Source organism: Pantherophis guttatus, chromosome 3 (genome assembly GCF_059756535.1).
Source record: "Pantherophis guttatus breed Tessera chromosome 3, ASM5975653v1, whole genome shotgun sequence".
Classification (NCBI taxonomy): domain Eukaryota; kingdom Metazoa; phylum Chordata; class Lepidosauria; order Squamata; family Colubridae; genus Pantherophis; species Pantherophis guttatus.
Genome location: NC_142065.1, coordinates 113,794,159 through 113,816,828, shown reverse-complemented (window position 1 = coordinate 113,816,828; position 22,670 = coordinate 113,794,159). Strand labels below are relative to the sequence as shown.

General features: G+C 40.2%; 1 protein-coding gene across 8 annotated transcripts in view; it reads left to right on the top strand.

Annotated features, from left to right (window-relative positions):
- SUCO (SUN domain containing ossification factor) overlaps window positions 1–22,670 on the top strand; it is a 455,138-nt gene that overhangs the window by 421,991 nt on the left and 10,477 nt on the right. For 6 of the 8 annotated variants that reach the window (XM_060690206.2, XM_060690205.2, XM_087891196.1 and 3 more), the window contains 5 exons: window positions 1,153–2,289; window positions 3,474–3,561; window positions 4,642–4,746; window positions 9,532–9,686; window positions 11,486–11,577. In XM_060690206.2, the coding sequence (XP_060546189.1) occupies window positions 1,153–2,289; window positions 3,474–3,561; window positions 4,642–4,746; window positions 9,532–9,686; window positions 11,486–11,577 (1,577 nt within the window). The remainder of the gene's footprint in view (window positions 1–1,152; window positions 2,290–3,473; window positions 3,562–4,641; window positions 4,747–9,531; window positions 9,687–11,485; window positions 11,578–22,670) is intronic. The other 2 variants (XR_015733529.1, XR_015733528.1) reach the window with 1 other exon arrangement.

Here is a 22,670-nt window from a genome sequence, read left to right as displayed (position 1 = left end):
GCAGTTTGAATCTCACCAGACTCAAGGTTGACAGCCTTCCATCCTTCCGAGGTGGGTAAAATGAGGAGCCAGATTGTTGGGGGCAATACGCTGACTCTGTAAACTGCTTAGAGAGGGCTGTAAAGCACTTTGAAGTGGTATATAAGTCTTAGTGCTAGTGCTAGATAGTTACCGTACTTTTCGGAGTATAAGACACACTTTTTCCCTCCTAAAAGAGGGTGGAAATGTTGATGCATCTTATACACTGAATACAGCCACTTTTGGCCTCCCAAAACCCTGCCCCGCGCATCCTGTTTTTGCCAAAAACAGGCCAGTTTTCCGCAAAAACGGGATGCACAGAAAAACGGCCCCGTTTTTGGCCTCCCAACCCACCCACCCCACACATCATGTTTTTGCCCTCCCCAGCCCCCAGGAGCAATCTGCAGGCCTCCCAAACCCTCTGCACACCCCATTCTTGTGAAAAACATGCCCATTTTTGGCCTCCCAACCCACCCACCCCCCACACGTCACGTTTTTGCCCTCCCCAACCCCCAGGAGCAATCTGCAGGCCTCCCAAACCCTCTGCGTGCCCCGATTTTGCGAAAACACAATTGTATGTGTGTTTTCACAAAAACGGGACACGCAGAGGGTTTGGGAGGCCTGCAGAGTGCTCCTGGGGGCCGGGGAGGGCAAAAATTTTTTTTTCTTGTTTTCCTCTTCAAAATCTTGATGCATCTTATACTCCGATATGTCTTATAGTCCGAAAAATATGGTAGGCTTTTCTGAATGTGGTTTGGAAAATTAAAACACTAAAGGAATATTAAACTTAGACTCTATTTGTTTATGCAAAGAGTTTTCTTTTCATTCTGAAAATATGAAAGAAAAACAGAAAAATGGAAATGGAGAATAGTTTTTTTGGTTTGCTTGTTTCTTTCCTTCTGAGGAATTCCTTTCACAAGTAAAAATGAAAAACTTAATTATGAAATACATTCTAGTATTTTCATTCTAACTTGTGTGTAAAATGGTTCAGATATGAAAGGAGCTATGCTTAGAAATATATCAAATAAGAAATTCATGAACAAGTGAAAGAATATTAATTCCTGCAACCATCTTTTTTACTGGATGTACTGAAGTGCATATTTATTCTATTAACTTTTCAACCTGTGTTTGTAGACTTGTTTCTCCAGAAACACCAGCGACTGAAAGTGAGATATTAGTTTTGGAAATAACAGGAGAGAGACCAATTGTTCAGCTTGTTCATGAATATGAAGAAGAAGTCAGTCAGTCCACAGTGACCCTGCTGCCAAGTGATGAACAAGAAGAGGAAATATCATGGCTTGAGCATGAAACACAGATCTTTTGTTATGATCTGACTGCAGCCTGTTGCATTTCTCGTTTTTCAGAGTACATATTCAAGTGGTGTTCAGCAATAGTAGTTCTCCATCAACCTTACAGCAGAACTGATACTATTTTGGAAAAACATAATTCTGTTACTGTTTCACAGATACAACTAATTCCAACCAAATCATTGCATATTTTGGTGCATGAGCATTCTTCAGAGAAACCAGATACCTTAATTGTAGACCTATCTGAAATGTCAGTAGGTGTTCTAAGCAGTGTGTTAAATGAGGCTACAGTTAATCAGACTGAAGTTACTTTTGAACTGGAGCCTAGTCATCCACAGACCGTATCACAATCCATACTCTTAGATGTTACAACAGGAACCAGATCACCATCTATAGTAGAGGTGTCCTCTGAGCCTACAATATATGAAAATGTATCTGAAAGTCCAGAGATCCTTTCCCAAGAGGAAATTCTTGCTGAAGAAAATAGAGTTGTAGTATCTATTACAGAGAAACCTTCTACACCCAGTATTATAACTGTATTCAGGGTGTTGAACACAGAAGAAAAAACCTCAATGGAAACTACTTCAAAGCCAACAGAAATTGTACTACAGTCTGAATGTACAGTAGTTATAGAAAGCTATGGTGTCGAAACAAAAGTTAGTTCTTCAGAAACTAAAAAGCAGGAGGTGTCACTTGTGAAGTTGCCATCTTTGGAAATAAAAGATGATGAGCAGACTATTGAGGAAACATTTCTTGCAATTTCAGTTTCTGGTGGGTTGCCAAAAACTGCCACAGACTTTTATGCTGAACTACAGAATTCCACAGATTTAGGCTACACAAATGGGAATCTTGTTCATGGATCAAATCAAAAAGAGTCTGTGTTTATGAGACTCAATAATCGCATTAAAGCCCTGGAAGTAAATATGTCTCTCAGTAGCCGCTACTTAGAAGAACTAAGTCAGAGGTACGTACAGCAATGGAATTCTTACTGTCTGATTTTTTTAAAAGAAAATCTGAAATATATTTCTCATATAGATAGTAACTCAGCAATTGGGATCAGTATTTTGTCATTAAGTGATGCAATATTAAAGCACAATGTCAGGTGGTCACATTACTATGCAACAGAAATCCAGGCAGTTCTAGTTGCCATGATAACATGCAGTTGTTAAGGGGGAAGCAGAGGGAGTCCCAGGTTTAAGGAAAGCAGAAGTACCATAGAGGGTGGAGGAGGCCTTGGGAGGCCCAGTGCAGCTGCATACAAGTTGAGGAGGGAGGTGCTGCAGAGTGGCCCAAGTTCAGCAAGAGCAGGAAAGGAGGGCGCATTGTGGGGAACTAAAAGGGGAAAGAACATGGTACATGTGAGAGCAAATGGGAGAAGAAAGGCACAGAGCATGCATTGTGCAAGCAAAAGGGGAAGGAAGGTATGATATATGTGTGAGGGAAGGAGGGCAGAGTGCATGTATGTATGTGCGAAAGAGGATAAAGTGCGTGCAAACGCAGAAAGGCTGTGTTTCCTACTGGCTTCCTGCTGGCTTTCTCATTAACTGCTTGTAAACCAGCTGGAAAAGTCTCCAATGGAAATCACTTATCCATGGGATGCTGTAACCAATAAGTGCAAGCTGATTGCCAAGAGTCTAAATTTTGTTCATATGATTGTGGAAGTGCTGCAACAACTGGAATTTTGAGGGCCTGCAGAGCAGTTGAGTAGTCGCTAAACAAATGGCCATTAAGTGAGGACTCTAATTATTAATGCATAGAGAAATAATTTTCTATAAAGTTTTGAATAAAAGAACAAGGAATGTCCACAATACTTGGGGAACTTAGTATTTTTTTTAAAAATCATGTTAAATGTACATGATGGTCTGAGAAATCAGGGAAGCATAATTTTATTCTGATGGCCAAAATTTATTTTATGTATAATTGTAAAATCATCATGCAAAGCAACTTTGGGTACCATTCCAAAAATAATTTAAAAACAACAATCCTTTCCTTGGAAGGGAAGATGTGCTCATCAGTTGAGCAGTCTTACAATGTATTTTAAAAGGATTGGGGTTTTGTTTTGTTTTTCTAATTGTGCAGATATAATGATGACTAAACGAAATTGGGAAGAGATGACAAATAATGCTAAGATTATATTTTACTTTGTAGGTATCGAAAGCAAATGGAAGAAATGCAGAAAGCTTTTAATAAGACAATAATAAAACTTCAGAATACTTCATGCATAGCAGAACAGCAGGTGTGCACAAACCTATTTTTTATTATCTATAATTTAACTGTAACTAATCTGTAACTATTATCTGTTTTGAAATTCAAGAAACAAGTTTATTTTACAAGTAGTCCTCGAGTTATGATGGGAGTTGGAGCTAGATTTACTGTCACTAAGCAATGCAGTAATAAAGCATGGTGTATTGTGACTGAATTGCTTAGCAGTGGCAATCCTGGCACTCGGATGTCCCTGGGATCTATAGCAGGCTTCTCAAAGAAAAAGTGAGAGGAGTGATTTACTGGAGTAATTTGTGACCTCCTTTGCTGGCTTCCCCATTGACTTGCTTGTGGGAAGCTGGCAGGAAAACTGATAAATCGTGATCACAGGACCACAGGGATGCTGCAATAGCCAGAACTTTGAGAACTGATCATAAGTCAATGCTTTCAGCACTGCTGTAACTTTGAACATCAACAAATGGATATAAAATGACTACCTATAAAAAAGGCAATTTTTGCAATATCAAGAATAGTTAACACTTCTTTATTATTGCTTAAGGGATTTCTTATTAATAAAAAATTAAGACTGCACTTTTATTTATCTACTATATTAGGATGACTAAATTTAGTTTTAGGGGAAACTAGATAACCCATGACCTGTTCGGTCATCCTTTCAGAGATATTTCTTTACCAGTTTCCTCAAAGCCTTCAATAGTAATAGAACTTCTAATATAGTGCCTTCACTTGACAAGTTGGAATATATTCAGAGATGGATCTGCCTTGAAAATAGCCCATGTTGCACAGTCAAACATCAACACAGGAATTGTTTTATGACATTTAGTATTGTATCATAATTATCCCAGGACCAGAATGAGCATTCCAAAGGGCAAAGGAGTTAGGACACAAGCAGGTTTGAAACTGATTAATCTTGTCAATATCAAGCTAAAAAGGACAGTTGTGGTCACTGATTTCCCACATGGTGTTGCCAGTTCCCATTGTGGTTGCTAAATAAAGACTATATTATCCAATTTCAGCAATACTGCATTTCTATATAGTAAATACTTTTAAGATTAAGAAAAGGAAATCTTTTTTTTTTTTTTTACTATTTATCTAGGATTTGAAACAGACAGAGGCCATACAGCTTCTACAGGCTCAACTAATAAATATGACACTCATTGTTTCCAATCTATCATCAACAGTAGCTGAACTAAAAAGAAAGGTAACATCTGAATAATATGAAAGAAACATGTTTTAAAATTTAGGTATCAATATTTATATTTTGAACACTCTTTTTTTAAAACATGAAATACTAGTAATAAGTGTTTAGTTTAATAGAAGATAGAGTTTAATTAGAGTTCATTCCTATGGCTTCTCTGTCACAATGTAATTGATCTTGAAAATGCTAAGCTGAAATGCATTGTACATTCCATAACTAATACTTTCATGTGAAAAAGTTGTCTACAATTGTTAGTCATTTGAAGATATGCTTATGTGTTGCCAACTAGTTTGGACAAAATACTTTAAAGTATTTTGAATATGTTTTCTATAGGATAATAAGCTCCTTATAATAGGAAGAATTAAAAGATAACCAGTTACAAATTTATGGCAGGCTTCCTACTATACATATCTGTACATATTATGTAGGCTAACATAATTGGGTCCAATTATGGACTAGAGCTGTTCCTATTAATAACATAAGGCTATACTATGATGACTGCATACAAGCAAATAATCAATTCTTTCATTTTTCAGTAGTTTTTAAGAGAATTGTAGAAATTTGTATCATGGGATGGGCTTACATGAGGGAGATTCCATAAAGAGTTGAATGTATTTCATTCCAATCAGTTAGGTCATATTATTGAATGCTGTCCATTGTAGTTGTTATTCTGTTGGACTTAAAGGGATACCTATGGGACAGGAAAAGGCTTGGATCTGTGGAACAGGGTAAGCAGCTGTATTGAGGAGCAACTGCTCTAAGTAACAACAGAATAGAGAATTATAGCTACATTATATAGAATGAAACATTTTCATTTCTATGCCTTATCAATTTTTTTACAGTCTATACCCGTGATGGCAAACCTATGGCACGTGTGCCACAGGTGGCACACGGAGCCATATCTGTGGGCACACGAGCATAGCCCTAGCTCAGCTCCAGTGCCCATGCGTGCACCGGCCAGCTGGTTTTTAGGCCTTCCAGGACCGCTGGAAGTCAGGAAACAGACGTCTCCAGCCTCCGGAGGGCCTCCAGGGGTGGGGGTGGGGGGGAAGGCTGTTTTCGCCCTTCCCAGGCTCCAAGAAAGCCTCTGGAGCCTGGGGAGAACGAAAAACGGGCCTACCGGGTCCACCTGTAACCTTTTTGCCATCATGTGCCAAAAGAGGGGGGAGCATGGGGGGTTGCGTATGCATGCACGGGGGGGACATTGAATTATGGGTGTGGGCACATGTGCATGCGACACCCCCCCCCCCCCGCAACCTCCCTGCTTTTGGCACGTGACAGCAAAAAGGTCAGCCATCACTGGTCTATACATTCAATTATCATAGCTTAAAATGACCCTTGCCACTTAGTTAGCTGCTAGATTGTTCTATTTCAAGCACAAAAGATTTGCCACAAATGACATGCTTTTTTCATCAATTTTATGGTTGAATAGTATTTATGAATAACATAGCTGCTATAAGTGAACATGATCAGGTAGAAAATGTTATTTCGCAGAGAGGCTAAGAGAAAATAATTGTCTAAGATCTGAAAATGCATCAAAGAAGGAAACTTGAGCCCTAAAATACAAACTTTCTTCTCGGCACTTATACATTTGGTCTCACTATCTCTGTTTGTTAAGAGTCTGCCAGATCCATTTCAGCCATCTCTCAGGATTACCCACATGCAAGTTCAGAAATGCACATACAAAAACTCTTTACCCACTCAAAAAAATAGGTTGCTCCATACTCTTTTCTAATCTTACCTATATTCTGTGCAGTCCTTCCAACCCTAGCTCCAAATTCCTCCTCTATACTATATTACCTCTCCTCTATTCCATCCCAAAACCCCACATTTCCTGTTCCAGCCACGTGGGAACCATTCCAGAGAAGAACTAGCATCTTTGTTCACTTTTCACAGAATGTATCTGGGAAATAAAAATTGCAAATAGCTACTCTGAACATTCCTGGCAGCCTGGGAAAGAAATTAAACATCAAAACAAAATTAAATTACTAGAAGCCAACATGGGTTTGTCAAAAATAATCATGTCAGACAGATCTTATTGCATACTTTGACAAATGAGTAAATTAGTGGACAAGCGAAATGCTGTAGACATGCAGGTAGTCCTCGACTTATGACCACAATTGAGCCCAAAATTTATGTTGCTAAGCAAGGCAGTTAACTGAGTTTTGCCTATATTACAATCTTTTTTCCACAGCTTTTTTGTGGAAGTGGGTTGGGAAGATTACAAATGGTGATTACATGACCCTGGAACAGTGCAACTGTCATAAATACATGCCAATTTCCAAGCAGCAGAAATCTGACCACATGACCATGGGGATACTGCAACAGTTGTAATGTGAAAATCAGTAATAAATCATTTTTTTTCAATGCCATTATAGCTTCAAGCAGTCACTAAATAAATGGTTGTAAGTTGAGGATTACCTGTAAAACAATAAAATAATGCTCAAACTAATTATAACTAGACAACACACAGTTTATATAGACATTGAAACTGTTGCTCTTTCTTTATGTAGCAAAAATTTTAAAAATTATTTTAAAAAAAACAGTATAATAGCAATAGCACTTAGACTTATATACCACTTCACAGTGCTTTACAGCCCTCTCTAAGCAGTTTAGTCAGCATATTGCCACCAACAATCTGAGTCCTCATTTTATCGATCTCAGAAGGATAGAAGACTGAGTTAACCTTGAGCCAGTGAGAATCAAACTGCAGAAATAGCCTGCAATACTGCATTCTAACCACTGTGCCATCACAGCTCATTATAATAAAAAAGAACAAGCAATAAAAGACAGCAAAATGGAAAAGAGGAAAAACAAACCTACACCATTGAAGGAAGCATTCAAATACCCTTGCCAAATATCCATCTGTTTCAAGAATCTTAGAAACACCATCAGGGTGGGCCTATCTGAATTTTGGTGGGGTGAACCTTATTCCAAAGAGCAAGTGCTGTGACAATGAAGGTGTACTTTCAGGAACCGACAGTTTTAGTTAATCAAAGGAACCCAGAGTGTGCCAACCCTGCCAGACTGAATCAATGAGGAAGATGTGGGATTGACAGCATCACCACCAAATGGATTCCTAACTGACTGACTAATCGCACTCATCATGTTGTCCTCAATAGAACTACATCTGCAGGAAGGGAAGCATGCAGTGGGATACCACAAGGTTCTGCCTTATGTCCAGTACTCTTCAATATCTTAACAAATGATTTAGATGAAGGGATAGAAGGGGAACTCATCAAATTTGCAGAAAACACCAAATTGAGGGGAGTAACCAAGACTTTAGAAAATAGGCTCAAGATCCAGAAGTAGTTGAATACTAGGCCTGATCCAACAAAATGCAGTTCAATGGTGAGAAAAGGTTTTACACTTTAGCAAAAAAAAAAAATGGCACAGATATAGACCAGAGGTCCACAACCTGTGGGCCACTGCCCACTAGTGGATCATGAAGGGTTTACACCTGGGCCACCAAAACAGCCAGCGTGCATGCATGTGCATGCACATCCTCACTTGTGTGAGCAGTGGGCAAGTGTGTGTGTGCTCCGTTTGCATGAGCAGCAGTTGTGCATGCACGTTTGAGCAAATGGAGCTGTACACATGCACGTGCTTACCAGCTGCTCGCACAGAACCATCCCAACTCCCTCCCTGCTGGTCTGCAAAGCTGGAAACACTGGGGAACTCTGGAATAGATGGTACTTGGCTCAACAGCAGTAGCTCTGAGAAGGATCTAGGTGTCCTAGTGGACCATCACTTAGGTATGAGCCAGCAATGTGCTGCAGTTGCCAAAAAATGCAGTCCTAGGCTGCATCAACAGAGCGATAATATCAAGATCACATGAAGTGTTAGTACCGCTTTATACTTTTTTTGTGACACCACACTTGGAATACTGCATCCGGTTTTGATCATCGCAGTAGAAAAATGATGTTGAGACAAAGTGCAGAGAAGAGTAATCATGATTAGGCATGGAGACTAAAACATAAGATGAACCGTTGCAGGAGCTGGGTTATGTCTAGTATAACGAAGAGAAGGACTGGGCTGGTGACATGATAGCAGTCTTCCAATATTTGAGGGAGTGTCACAGAGAAGAGGGGGTCAAACTTTTCTCCAAAGTCCTTGAGGGCAGGACAACAAGTAACAGAGGGAAACTTATCAAGTTGTAGATCCAACCTACAACTAAGGAGAAATTTCTTGTCAGTGAGAACAATTAATCAGTGGAACGGCTTGCCTCCTGAAGTTGTGGCTACTCCTTTACTAGAGGTTTTTAAGAAGAGACTGGGTAGCCATTTGTCCAGAATGGTATAGAGTCTCCTACTTTGGCAGGAGTTTGGACTAGAAGACCTTCAAGGTCCCTTTCAAGTCTGTTATTCTGTTATTAAAGTAAATCACAGATAGAAGGACAATTGAGGATATATTTGGAAAATATTTGGGGATTGCAGAGATTTAATTACTTAGTTAGTTATAGGTAAAACTTAATATAATGCAGCATAGATACTCATTTACATATATATGTAGCGGCGAATATCTGTAGCTCGGGTGTAGGATGAGGGTGAAGGTTCGTTCTGCGAGTTTGTGGGTTGGTTTCCGAACATTTCGTTACCAGGCTAAGTAACATCTTCAGTGGAGTTTAGGGGATGTTACCTTAAACTCTGCTGAAGATGTTACCTAGTCTGATAACGAAATGTTCAGAAACCAACCCACAAGCTTGCAAAACGAACCTTCACCCTCACATATATGTAGTTGCTTCCATATTTAACCATGATTATACAGTCTATACAATTTCTTTTTCAGGTTTCAGATCACCAGAGTTATCTTGTTATTTCTTTGATATTCTGTGCCATCCTAGTCTTTATGCTTTTTCTGCAACGTTGCAAATATAAACCAGAATTGAATAATGATTACTTCTCAAAGATTCTCAAAAGTAATCACTATCCTAGTCCTAAAAGGTAACTTATTTCTCAGGTTTGTATGGAAAACTAAGGGAAAACTAAGAACAACTACATACTAAGACATATGACTAAATTATAAAATGCTTTTCATTATATAAATGCTTTTTATTATATAAATGTGTAGAATGGAAGATGTGTTGAGGTGTGAAATTTATGAATGAATGGTGTGTGAAATTATCAAATTTGTGAATGAACGTTATGTGAAAAAGTGAAATTATCAAATGGCTTTTGAAAGAACCTTGCCACTCAGGATAACTTGTAGATAGGTCATGAAAAATAGCTTAAGAGCAGTTGCCCATCCTTCTAGCAGGAAATAAAATAAATAAGCTATTTCAGTATTTATCTCCATTTAGCACACTTGAAACAGCAAACACAAAAAAGAAAGACACATCCAATTGCAGAATGGTATTACCCCCTCTCTTATGTGCCCTAACTACCAAAATAGCTACCAGAAAGTTGCCTCTCCCTTGTAAAGGCAGGAGATGATGGCTCCATTTAGAAGCCACTCAGCAAGAACTAATATATATGCAGTTCAAGCATTTGCTCATTTTAGTTCTAATTTCTCATTTTGCTCTAATGCACAATGCATATCATGCTTTACTTCATGACTTCTGTAAAATAAATAGAATGTAGAGTACACAATGGTATAAAGTTTCTTATTTTTTGTACAGGTAGTCCTCGAATTACGAATGTAATGGAGTCTGCCCATTACATTCATAACTCGAGAATTCTTAGGAGTGAATCACGTAACTTGACGGTGATCAGTCCCTGCTTTCACCCATGCATTCGCTAATCAAATGTGTGGGTCATTAAATGCACATGAGGTATCTCAGGGTGGGGAAGGCCATGGGGGGGGCCTAGTGATGTAACAGGCCATCTGCTTAAGACCACCCAAGGCCGCCTCCGACCTACTGAGAAATTGCTTCCTTCCCCCTTCTGCCACGCCGGGTCTCCACAGGCACGCAGGCCTGTGGAGACTGACTTACCTTGTGAAGATCTAGCAAGCTGTCTCATCTCCATCCTCTCTGCCATGGTTTCTTTGCCTGCTCCCGATACTCCAAAAGCGGAGCGGTGAGAGTAGAGGGAGAGCAGGATGAGCACGGGCTGCTTGGCTTCTCTGACTCACCAAAGCTACCTACCACTTCCAGAGCTGTGGGGAGCCTTGATGAGTCTCCTCCAAAGGCTTCCAGTCTCGGCATGGAAAAGCGTTTGCACACTGATGGGGGGCTTTGGGGCAGCGAAATCACATTGCTTCAAGCCTCTTGTTGGTGTGCAAACACTTTTCGTGCATAGACTGGAAGGTTCTGGGTGCCCTGATGTCATGGGACTTCAAGTACCCATTCTCTGCAGAAGCGGATGGGTGCCTGAAGTTGTGTAAGATCATGGCCCCTAGAAGCTTCCAGCCTTTGGGGAAAAAGTGCTTGCATGCCAATGGGGTGCTTTGAGGTGGTGCAATTTTGCCACCTCAAAATGTCCCATCAGTGTGCAAACTAAGCTTCCAGTCTCCGGGCGAAAAGCGTTCGAGCACCAATGGGGCACTTTGAGGTGGCAAAATTGGGGGGTCAGAAGCTGGTGATGATGATAGGAATAGGTAGGGCGAATGTTGTAGTGCCTCTGAGGTTGTTCGTAAGGATGAACAATTGTTGTGGTGCTGCAACATTCGTAACCTCAGGACTGTGTCACAAGTCCTTGGGGTGGGGTGGGGGGTTATTTTGCAATTTAACTGGATTTTAGAACTTTGGTAGGAAAAACTATTTTATCACTTTTGGTGATAAGGCACTGTTTTTCTCCTGCAGATGTATTTCCTCCTATGATGATATGAATGTGAAAAGAAGAACCTCCTTTCCACTCACTAGGTCTCAGTCTTTTCAGCTAAATAGCAAACAAGGTAAGGATAGCTATGGTTGAACTACTTGTTTCTACAGATTGCTGGTGAAACCACTACTGTATTTCAGTGCAAAACAGTTGTCATAACACACTTTATTATTTGTTGCAGAAATATAAAAGTGCAATTAAAATCTTCTGATAGGTAATCAGATTTGCTTGTGTATGTGCATGTGTTAGCAATATTTTGGGTAGCTGTGCAATAAAGCAAACCTAGGTCCATCAAGTGCTGTTATCTTTAGCAGTCCTTCTTCCCCAGAGACTATTTATCAGAAGTATTTTGGTTATTATCTGACTATTGAGTTTTCAAATCTGAGAATAAATGGATTTTGCTTTAGAAGTTTAAGAGTACTATTGTTATTTGACTTTTATTTTAATTCCCTTTAGAACTTCATATAAACTGAGAGATAATTACCAAATATAATAAAGATTTGCTTCCTGTGGCACCACAAAGACTTGTAGTATGGCGCTTGTGCAAGATGAGATTTCAACCAAGTTGAAATATTAGAGATAGAAGATTCATTGCTCTCAAGGTTCTCAATCGTTAGCCTCATCATCTTGTTTTATCTCTTAAATTTCCCTTGCCAGATGAGTTTTGAAATATGTCTATCCAAATTAGTAAAAAAATCTTTTTTGAGCCGAATTGGTATGCACTGGAATAGAAACAACATTTTTGGTAGGACATTAATCTATTTTTTTATTGAAAAGTTTTATAATAGATACAAACATTTTCTCCACCCTCACCCCCTCCCACACCCCTTACCCACCCATCCACCCTTTCCCCCTCCCCCTTCCCCAGAACAGGCACAGGGTATAGCATTCACAAACATATAACTAAAATATGCTAACTAAATTTGTTGACTTCAAAATCTCCCCAGGTCTTTAACTCCTTATAACTCAAAACACTATAAACATAAACTAAAAAGTTAAGAATGTTTCATTCATAAGCTATATGAAACGTCTTAGTCTGATACTTGTTTTGAATATAGTCAATCCATCTTTTCCATTCCGATATATATCTTTCGTTTGAATAGTCTTTGAGATATGATGAAATTTTTGCCATCTCTGCCAAATGCGCGACTTTCAGTGTCCATTCTTCAGTAGTAGGTAGATCTTCCTTCTTCCAATACTGTGCCACCAGTAACCTGGCTGCTGTTATTAAATTTAAAACCAACTTAGTCTCTATTATAGTACAATCCATAACTATTCCCAACAAAAAAAACTGTGGTGTAAATTTAATCTTTTTCTTTAAAATATTTTGAATAATCCACCATATTTTTATCCAAAAAGCCTTAATTTTTTTACATGTCCACCATATATGAAAATACGTAGCATCTTCACACTCACATTGCCAACATTTAGGTTGTAAATTTGGATACATACAGGCTAGTTTTTTTGGATCTAAATGCCAACTATAAAACATTTTATAGAAGTTCTCTCTTAAATTTTAGGCTTGTGTCAATCTTACATTTCTAACCCATATCTTTTCCCATGTTTCCATCATTATTGGTTCTCCTATATTTTTTATTTTATTTTTATTTTATTTTATTTTGAATTTGTATACCGCCCTTCTCCCTGAGGACTCAGGGCGGTGAACAGCCAAATAAAAACATCAAATACAAATATTAAAATACAGTTAAATATATATATATAGATTTGGCCCCATTAATTAAAACGATAAACAAAACAAAACAATTAAAAAACCCTTAAAAAGAATTAAGCCAGCCCGGCTTGTTGAAAAAAGAAAGTTTTAAGGGCACGGCGGAAGGCACTGAGGTCATGGATTCTCCTTATCTCAGGGGGCAACTGATTCCAGAGGGTGGGTGCCCCCACGGAGAAGGCCCTCCCCCTGGGGGTCACCAGCCTGCATTGTTTGGCTGATGGCACCCCAAGGAGGCCCTCTCTGTGGGAGCGCACGGGTCGGTGGGAGGTCGTCGGTGGCAGTAGGCGGTCTCGAAGATAGCTAGGCCCTATGCCATGGAGCGCTTTAAAGGTGATAACCAACCCCTTGAAGCGCACCCGGAAGACCACCGGGAGCCAGTGCAGTTCACGCAGGAGCGGTGTTATATGGGAGCGCCATGCTGCTCCCGTCACTACCCGCGCTGCTGCATTCTGGACCAGTTGGAGCCTCCAGGTGCTCTTCAAGGGGAGCCCCATGTAGAGAGCATTGCAGTAATCAAGGCGAGAGGTGACGAGGGCATGAGTGACTATGCACAGGGAATCCCGATCAAGAAAGGGCCGCAACTGGCGGATCAGGCGAACCTGATAAAAGGTCCCCCTGGTTACGTCAGATGTTCCTCCAAGGACAGCTGCGTATCCAGGAGGACTCCCAGATTGCGAGCCCTCTCTGTGGGGGCCAAAGACTCGCCCCCAATAGTCAGTGATGGAGTCAACTGACCATATCGGGATGCCGGGAACCACAGCCTTGTGGTTGGAAGGGTTGAGCTTGAGCCTGTTCCTCCCCATCCAGATCCGTACAGCCTCCAGGCACTGGGACATCACTTCAAGGGCATCGTTGGGGTGGCCTGGGGTGGAGATGTACAGCTGAGTATCATCAGCGTACTGATGGTATCTCACCCCAAAGCCACGGATGATCTCGCCCAGCGGCTTCACATAAATGTTGAACAGGAGGGGCGAGAGGACCGACCCCTGAGGCACTCCACATATAAGAGGCCTCGAGGTCGACCTCTGCCCCCCTGCCAACACAAACTGCGACCGGTCGGAGAGAAAGGAGGAGAACCACCGTAACACGGTGCCCCCCCATCCCCAACTCTTCCAACCGGTGCAGCATGATACCATGGTCAATGGTATCAAAAGCTGCTGAGAGGTCTAACAGGACCAGAACAGAGGAGCAACCCCTGTCCCGAGCCCTCCAGAGATCATCAACCAACGCGACCAATGCCGTTTCCGTGCTGTGCCCAGGCCTGAAACCAGACTGGAACGGATCCAGATAGGATGTTTCCTCCAGGAATTGCGGGAACTGTCGCGCGACCACACTCTCAACAACCTTCGCCAGAAAGCGAAGGTTGGAGACAGGACGGTAGTTGGCCAATATTGCCGGATCCAGGGACGGCTCCTTGAGGAGAGGCCTCACCACCGCCTCTTTCAAGGCCGCGGGGAAGTGACCCTCACTCAACGAAGCGTTGATAACACCCTGGAGCCAGCCTCGTGTAACCTCCCGGGAGGCCAGTACCAACCAGGAGGGACACGGGTCCAGTAAACATGTGGCCGCACTAAGTCTCCCCAAAATCCTGTCCACATCATCGGGAGTCACAGCATCAAACTCCTCCCAGATAACATTCTCAAGACTATTCCTCGTCACCCTGCCCTGATCTACCCAGTCAGAGTCCAAGTCCCCCCGGATCTGAGCGATTTTGTCATGCAGGTATTGTCCGAAATCCTCCGCCCTGCCTTCCAAGGGATCCTCCCGCGCTCCCAGGTGGAGCAGGGAGCGGGTTACCCTGAACAGGGCAGCCGGACGATTCCCTGATGACGCAATAGAGGCGGAAAAGTAATTAAACTTTGCCATCTTTATCGCCACTAGGTAGGTCTTAATATGCGACCTTACCAGTGTTCGGTCAGATTCAGCGCGACTGGCCCTCCAACAGCTCTCTAGGCGTCTTTTCCGGTGTTTCATCTCCCTCAGCTCCTCGGTGAACCAAGGAGCCGCGAGGGATCGACACCGGGTCAGAGGCCGCAAAGGCACGACTCGATCCAAGGCCCCACCAGCCGCCCGGTCCCAGGCAGCTACTAGGTCCTCAGCCGAGTCGTATGCCAGATCATCAGGAATTGGCCCAAGCTCCGTCTGGAACCTATCAGGATCCATCAGGCGCCTGGGGCGGACCCATCTAATTGGGTCCGCCTCCCTGCGGCGGGGTGTAGCGGTACGAAGGTCCAGACGAAGGAGTGAGTGATCTGACCATGACAAGGGTTCCATATCTATATCCCCTATAACAAGATCACTCAACCACTGGCCAGAGACAAAAATCAAGTCTAGAGTGTATCCCCCCACCCCGTGAGTGGGGCCATGAACTAACTGGGTCAGGTCCATGGCCGTCGTGGAAGCCATGAACTCCCGAGCCATCCCAGACGTTTCACCAACGGATGGTAAGTTGAAATCACCCATGACCATAAGCCTGGGTGTATCAACTGCCACCATGGCTATCACGTCGAGTAGCTCAGGCAGGGCTGCTGCCACGCGGCAGGGAGCCAGGTATGCAAGCAGCAAGCCCATCTGAACCCCATGACCCCATCTCACGAAGAGGGACTCACATCCAGCAATCTGAGGCACAGTGGTCTCCCTCGAACCAAGACCTTCTTTAATAATAACCGCCACCCCCCCTCCCCTCCCCTGGGCTCTCGGTTGATGGTATGCTCTGAAACCTGGTGGGCACATCTCGACCAGAGGGACACCTCCCTCCGGTCCCAACCAGGTCTCCGTAATACCTGCCAGGTCCGCTCCCCCCTCCTGGATAAGATCGTGAATGAGGTGCCCACTTTATCATACAGTCCTTGACTAGCTCTGTTTCTGAATCTATTTCCACTAATATATTATACAACCTTTTTATATGCATTTGACTTTTGTCTCTTATTTGTTTTATCAAATTCTCATCCTGTTGCAAAATACCAATTTTTTGATCTTCTCTCCATCTGGCCTGCAGCTGTCCATATTGAAACCAAGTTCTAATTATTCCTTCTTCTTCTCTTAATTGTTCCATAGATTTTAATTGTAATCTCACTCCTTCTTTATAGAGAAGTTCCTTGTATGTAATCCTATCTTGTTTCTGCTTCACATTTATATTCTCTATCGCGTGTCTGGGTACTGTCCATATTGGTAACTTATCGTTTAATTTGTATTGATACTTTTTCCAGACACGCAATAAAGCATTCCTGAATATATGACTTTTAAAAGTCTTGTCTACTTTCTTGTCATACAATAAATAAGCATGCCAGCCGTAGACCAGACCATATCCTTCAATATTTAATATCCTTTCCTCCATTAAATTTATCCAGTCAGTAACTGCTGAGAGGGCAGCGGCTTCGTAATAAAATCTTAAATTGGGCATTTTAAGACCTCCTCTTTCTCGTGTATCTTGCATTATCTTTTGATTTACTCGTGGTTTCTTCCCTGCCCAAATAAACTTACTTATGCCCTTCTGCCATTCCTTCAAGTTTTCATCTTTTTTAAGTATAGGTATCATTTGAAAAAGAAATAAAAACCTTGGTAAGACATTCATTTTTACTGCAGCTATCCTTCCCAGCAAAGACAATTGTAATTTTCTCCAGTTTTCCATCTCTTTCTGTATTTTTTGCCACAACGGTTCATAATTATGCTGATATAGTTTCGTATTTGTAGTCATAATATAAACCCCTAAATATTTAACCTTCTTTACTATCTCAAATCCTGTTACCCTTTCTATCTCTTCTCTTTGGCTTCTAGTCATATTTTTAGCTATTATCTTTGTTTTGGCTGTATTTATTTTAAAACCAGATACTTGTCCATATGGATTAATTATATCCATCAAGGCTGTAATCGATTGTGCTGGTTGGGCTAGGGTAACAACCAGGTCATCTGCAAATGCTCTTAGCTTATACTCATGCTGTCTAATTTTAATTCCCTTTATTGTATCTGTCCCACGTATTTTACTCAGTAAAATTTCCAGCGTCAAAATAAACAATAATGGAGACAAGGGACAACCTTGCCTTGTTCCTTTTTCTACATTAAAAATATCTGTTAAACCACCATTAATTATTATTTGCACTGTTAGTTTCTGATATATTGCCTTAATAGATTGTATAAAATATTCTCCAAATTGCATCCTTTCTCTTAATTTCAATAAAAAATGCCAATTCAATCTATCGAAGGCTTTCTCAGCATCCAAAAATACTAGCACTGCGGGGACCTGGTTGTTCCTCCCCAAATACTCTAGAAAGTTAACAATTTGCCTTACATTGCTTTTCATTTGTCTACCATTTATAAAACCAGTTTGATCATGATGAATCATTTGCTACATAACTGTCATTAATCTATTTGCTAATATTTTAGCAAAACTCTTGTAATCTGTATTTAAAAGTGAAATTGGTCTATAGTTTTTTGGATCTATATGATCTTGACCCTCTTTTGGGATCAAAGAGATAAAAGCTGTCTTCCAAGTTGGAGGTATCTCTCCTTCCTGTTGTATATTGTTAAATAATTCCTTCAGTGGTTCCACCATTTCCTCCTGTAAACTTTTATAATAAACAGCTGTCAAACCATCCGTCCGAGGAGCTTTACCCACTTTCAACTGCTTAATTGCAAACAGAATTTCCTCAGAAGTTATCAATTGATTTAAACTATCCCTCTGCTCTTTTGAAATCGTATAAATACTCTCTTTCTGCAAATATCTATCTATATCTATATCTTGAATTTTATCACCAGTATACAGCCTTGAGTAGAACTCTAAAAAAGATTTTTTAATCAATTCTTGCTCATAAACCTCTTTACCCTTGTATTTTATTTTCTCTATAGTCCTTGATTTCTGCTTTTTCCTTAACAAATATGCTAACCACCTGCCAGGTTTATTAGCATTGCAAAAAGTATTGTGTTTAGCATATTTTAAGCTAGTTGCCACTTGATCTGCTATTAACATATTAAATTGACCTTTCAGTAAATTAATTGCCTCTTTAATTTTCTTATCTGTTGGATTAACCATCAAAGCTCTTTCTTGTTTTTTTAATCTCCTCTTCTAATTCCTTTCTTTTTTCTCCCTGTTTCTTTCTATGTTTATTATTCAAATATATCAAAATACCTCGCATGTATGCTTTACTTGCATTCCACACCATTTCCATAGATGTACCTTTTTGCATATTCATAACAAAAAATTCTTTCATAAATTTTTTACACTCTTTTACATTTTCTTCATATCTAAACAAATTATCATTTAACCTCCAGGACCTCCTAAGCCCCTTTCCATACTCCAGTTCCTTCCAAACTGGACTATGGTCTGTCAATGTTCTTGAACAAATCTTCGTACTCTTCACCCTAGAAAAGAGGTCATTAGTAATTAGTATAAAATCAATCCTTGAAAAGGATTGATGTCTATCCGAAAAGAAAGTAAAGTCTTTTTCTTCTGGATTTCTTTCACGCCAAATGTCCCTCAACTCCCAATCATCCATCATCTCCAAAAACGATTTGGGCAATCTTGCTCTTGTTAAAACATTTTGCTTAGGTCCCCTCTTGTCCTTTTTAACATCTAAAACATCATTCCAATCACCAAGTATTGTATACCCATTGTGTCAACTTTGAGTGTAAAAGATTATAAAACTTTTCCTATTGTTGGTTCGGGGCATATACTCGAATTAAAAGTAATTTTTCTCCTTTTATTAAAAGTTCAATCGCTAAAAATCTTCCTTGATCATCTGCTTCAATTAATTTGGCAATTAAGTCTCTTTTCAAATATATAACTATACCATTTTTCTTCTCTGGTGCTGCCGCTACATAATGTGTTCCTAATCTTGTGTTTGTTAAATATTTTTGATCTTGTATCCTAATATGAGTCTCTTGTAAACAAATTACATCATTTTTAAATTTTAAAGATAATGAAATATTTTCCTCCTCTTCTGTGGAGAATTCAAACCATTGACATTCCATGTTAGAAATCTAGTTCCCATCTTTGGGCCTCTGAAGCATTTGGAGCATTCGCTGATGATCTTGCCTCATTTGGCTTTTAGGTCTGGCTCCTCCCACTGCTTCTGTTTTTGTAGTTCCTTGAGTTGCCTTCTGAAGTTGTTGCAGTCTTAATTCTTCCTTGCGTTTAGCTGTTGCTGCTCTGGTCTGTCTTTGATCCTTTGATTCTTCTGATATATCAATTAAGTCCAAATCTTGAACAGCAATCTGAATTTGTGGGAAATCTTCTTGACTGGTCAAAGCTCCCCCCTGAACTATTGTCATCAGCTCCTCTCTCTCTCCTTCCATTACTTCTTCCTTACTTTTAACTTCTGGTGATTTTGGTGGTCCAGCCTTTAACACATTGGCATAAAAATCTCTTGCTTTCCATACTGTATTAAGCCGATATCTCTCACCCGAATAATTCACCACTAAGCCGGCTGGCACTTCCCATCTATACTGTATTTGGCGTTTTCTCAGTTCATCCACCAGAAAAGCATACTCCCTTCTAGCTCTCAACATTTTTGGGGGGATTTCTTTCATTGTCATCACCTCCTGGCCTTCCACTTGAAGCTTATTTTTAAAGGTAGCCTGTAAAATTTCATTGCATAGTCTCCTTGTGGTAAAATATATTACAATGTCTCTTGGTAAATGTTTCTGTCTGGCCACCCACGAATTGACCCGATATATCTTGTCAATCTGCCAGTCTAACTCCACTTTCTGCTCCCCCAACATCTGCGTCAATGTCTCTGACATCATCTCTTTCAAATTCTCTTGTTTGTTCTCCTTCACCCCTCTTATTCTTAGAGCAAATTCCATATCTCTGTATTGAATCATTGTTACATCAGCTTCAGCTCTTTCAATTTTATTCTGAGTCTCTCCTAATTTGTAATCCAAAATTTCTGTAGATTGCTTAATTTCTTCAACTTTATCATCCAAAATTTCAATGTGACCTGCCAAACCTTTAGATGCCAATATTATATCTTCCTTAATTTCCTGATTCTGAACTGCAGTCTCATCTGAAACAGACTGTATTTGTTCATTAGTTTCATTAATTTTTTAATTAATCACAGTAGCAATTTTATCCTGTGTAGCTTTTAGGGCTTCTTGTATCATTTCAAACGTTAAAATCTGTGGATCTGTTGGGGGAACAGAGGCTTGCATTCTAGAAGTGTGGGCTGGAGAGCTTCCGGCACTCCCAGTTCCTTTAATAGGAACAGTCTTTACAGGTTTTGAGGCCATTTCAGTTTAAGAATCAGAAGCCAAAAAGAAGAGTTCAACAAAGTCAGAAATTTTCCCAGTCTTAAATTAGTATCTTAAAATCCTCCTTCTCTCAATACAAAAGTTCTTTCAAGCAAGAGGCTACCGGCAAAACGAAACTTTCCTTTAACTTTCACTTTCCACGCCCTTTCAAGCCTCAATCCCATCTTGTTACAAATTTGCTTCGTTGTTATTTCCGAAGGAGGTAAAAAACATTGGAGTTAAGTTTAGATACTTGCAGTCTGACTTCTCCTGGCTTGTTCTGCCTGCAGCAAATTTAAATGTTGGAAATCCCTTCATTTGTTATTGGCAGAATTGATTGCGGCGTCTTGCTCCACTAAATAGCAGAGTCGTCCCAGGTCCGGAGTAGATTGACAGGCTTCTAGGGAGCTCTCGCCCTTCATGCCCCAGAATTTTTCCTAGGGCACTTGGGGAGCTCTACCTTCACCTGTCGGCTCTCCTCTCTTCCCTTTGCCCGGGGAGAAAGTTTCCAAGCTGCCAGAAAGCTGTTTTTTGGCTGTTCTGGCAGCTTTTGTGGTGCCGGGGATCGGGCGCTCACAGAGGAGCGTCTGCAACGCGCGCGGAGCCAACCGGAAATCCGGTAGGACATTAATCTTAATGGTGGCTATCCTGCCCATTAAAGATAGCTGTAATTTTCCCCATTTTTCCAAATCACACCTAATTTGTGCTATTAATTTATCACAATTATCTTCTTTGAGCGTGATGCATCTTGCAGTCAATTGAATTCCTAAATATCTAAGTTTTTTCTTAGTCTGAATATTTATCTTTCCCTCCAATTCTTTTTTTTTTTTTTTTTTTTTTTTTTGCTCTTCAGTCATATTTTTGACTATCATTTTCATTTTTTCCTTATTTATTTTTAGGCCCGCTACTTCCCCATATTCCTCCAGTACTTCCATCAGGCTAACATCAGATTATACAGGCTTTTCGATAATAAAGACAAGATTGTCCACAAATGCCTGTATTTTAAAATTTTCTTATTTTTAAACCATTGATCTGTACATCTTCTTCTCGAATTCTTCTAATTAAAGTCTCTAATGATAAAATAAACATAGCGGACAACCTTGCCTTGCCCCTTTTTGGATTGGAAAATTCTTCGTCGTTTCCCCATTGATTACCACTTTGGCCTCCTGTCTAAAATAAATTGCTTTATACATCTTTATAATTTTTTCCCAAAATCCATTTAATTTAATTGTTCTAATATAAAGTCCCATTTGACGTTATCAAAGGCTTTTTGTGCATTGATAAATATCAATGCCATCTGTTTTTCATTATTGACTTCATAATATTCTATGGTATCTAAAATAGTCCTAATGTTATTCCTTATATGCCTTCTGAGCAGGAAGCCATTTTGTTCAGAATGAATAAAATTCTCTAGAAATTTATTTAATCTGTAAGAAATCTGTTTTCACTGACAGAGGGTTGCAGGAAGCCGTCACAGCTGAAAATGGAGCCCATTTTCACTGGCAGACCACCTGGGCCGCCACAGGCGCCCCTGAAATGAGTGACATTGAGCTGGTCATGCCCACCCTGGCCACACCCACCATGGTCAAACACAATCCTGATGCGGTTCTCAATGAAATCGAGTTTGACACCCCGCGATAAGAGTATATTAGGTATATTCTGACCAACACAGAATAGAAGTGTGGTGGCTTCCTTTGATATTTATCCTGTAATTCTATTGATGCAATATAGGATTATAGGAGCTAGTTTTGGCAATTACCTTACTTTTGTGAATAAAGCACTATATTCCTACCAATGTCATAGCTTTTCCTTCTCTCCTATTTAACACTCTTTTATAGTGCATCTTGGTAATAGACAGGTATAAAGATACATTACGTTTCTACTTTCGGGACACTTTTCCTTCTTTCCATATTATTTTTTTTTTTTTATTGAAAAAGTTTTAAAACAAACACAATTTCCCCAGAACCCTCCCTCCCAACCCCCCCTCCCCCTCTCCGACTTCCCAGAGCAGAACACAAGGTATTTCTATTGACCTTTAACAATAAACTAAATTGCATAACCAATCATTAAACTAACACCCCCTAAAAAAAAAATCTTAACCCCCCATATATAAAATCCTATTTCTTAAACATAAAACTTCTAATATCGCTTATATAGCACTTATACAAATAAAAGAGATCATTCATAAGCTATTTGATATTTTTTGGTCT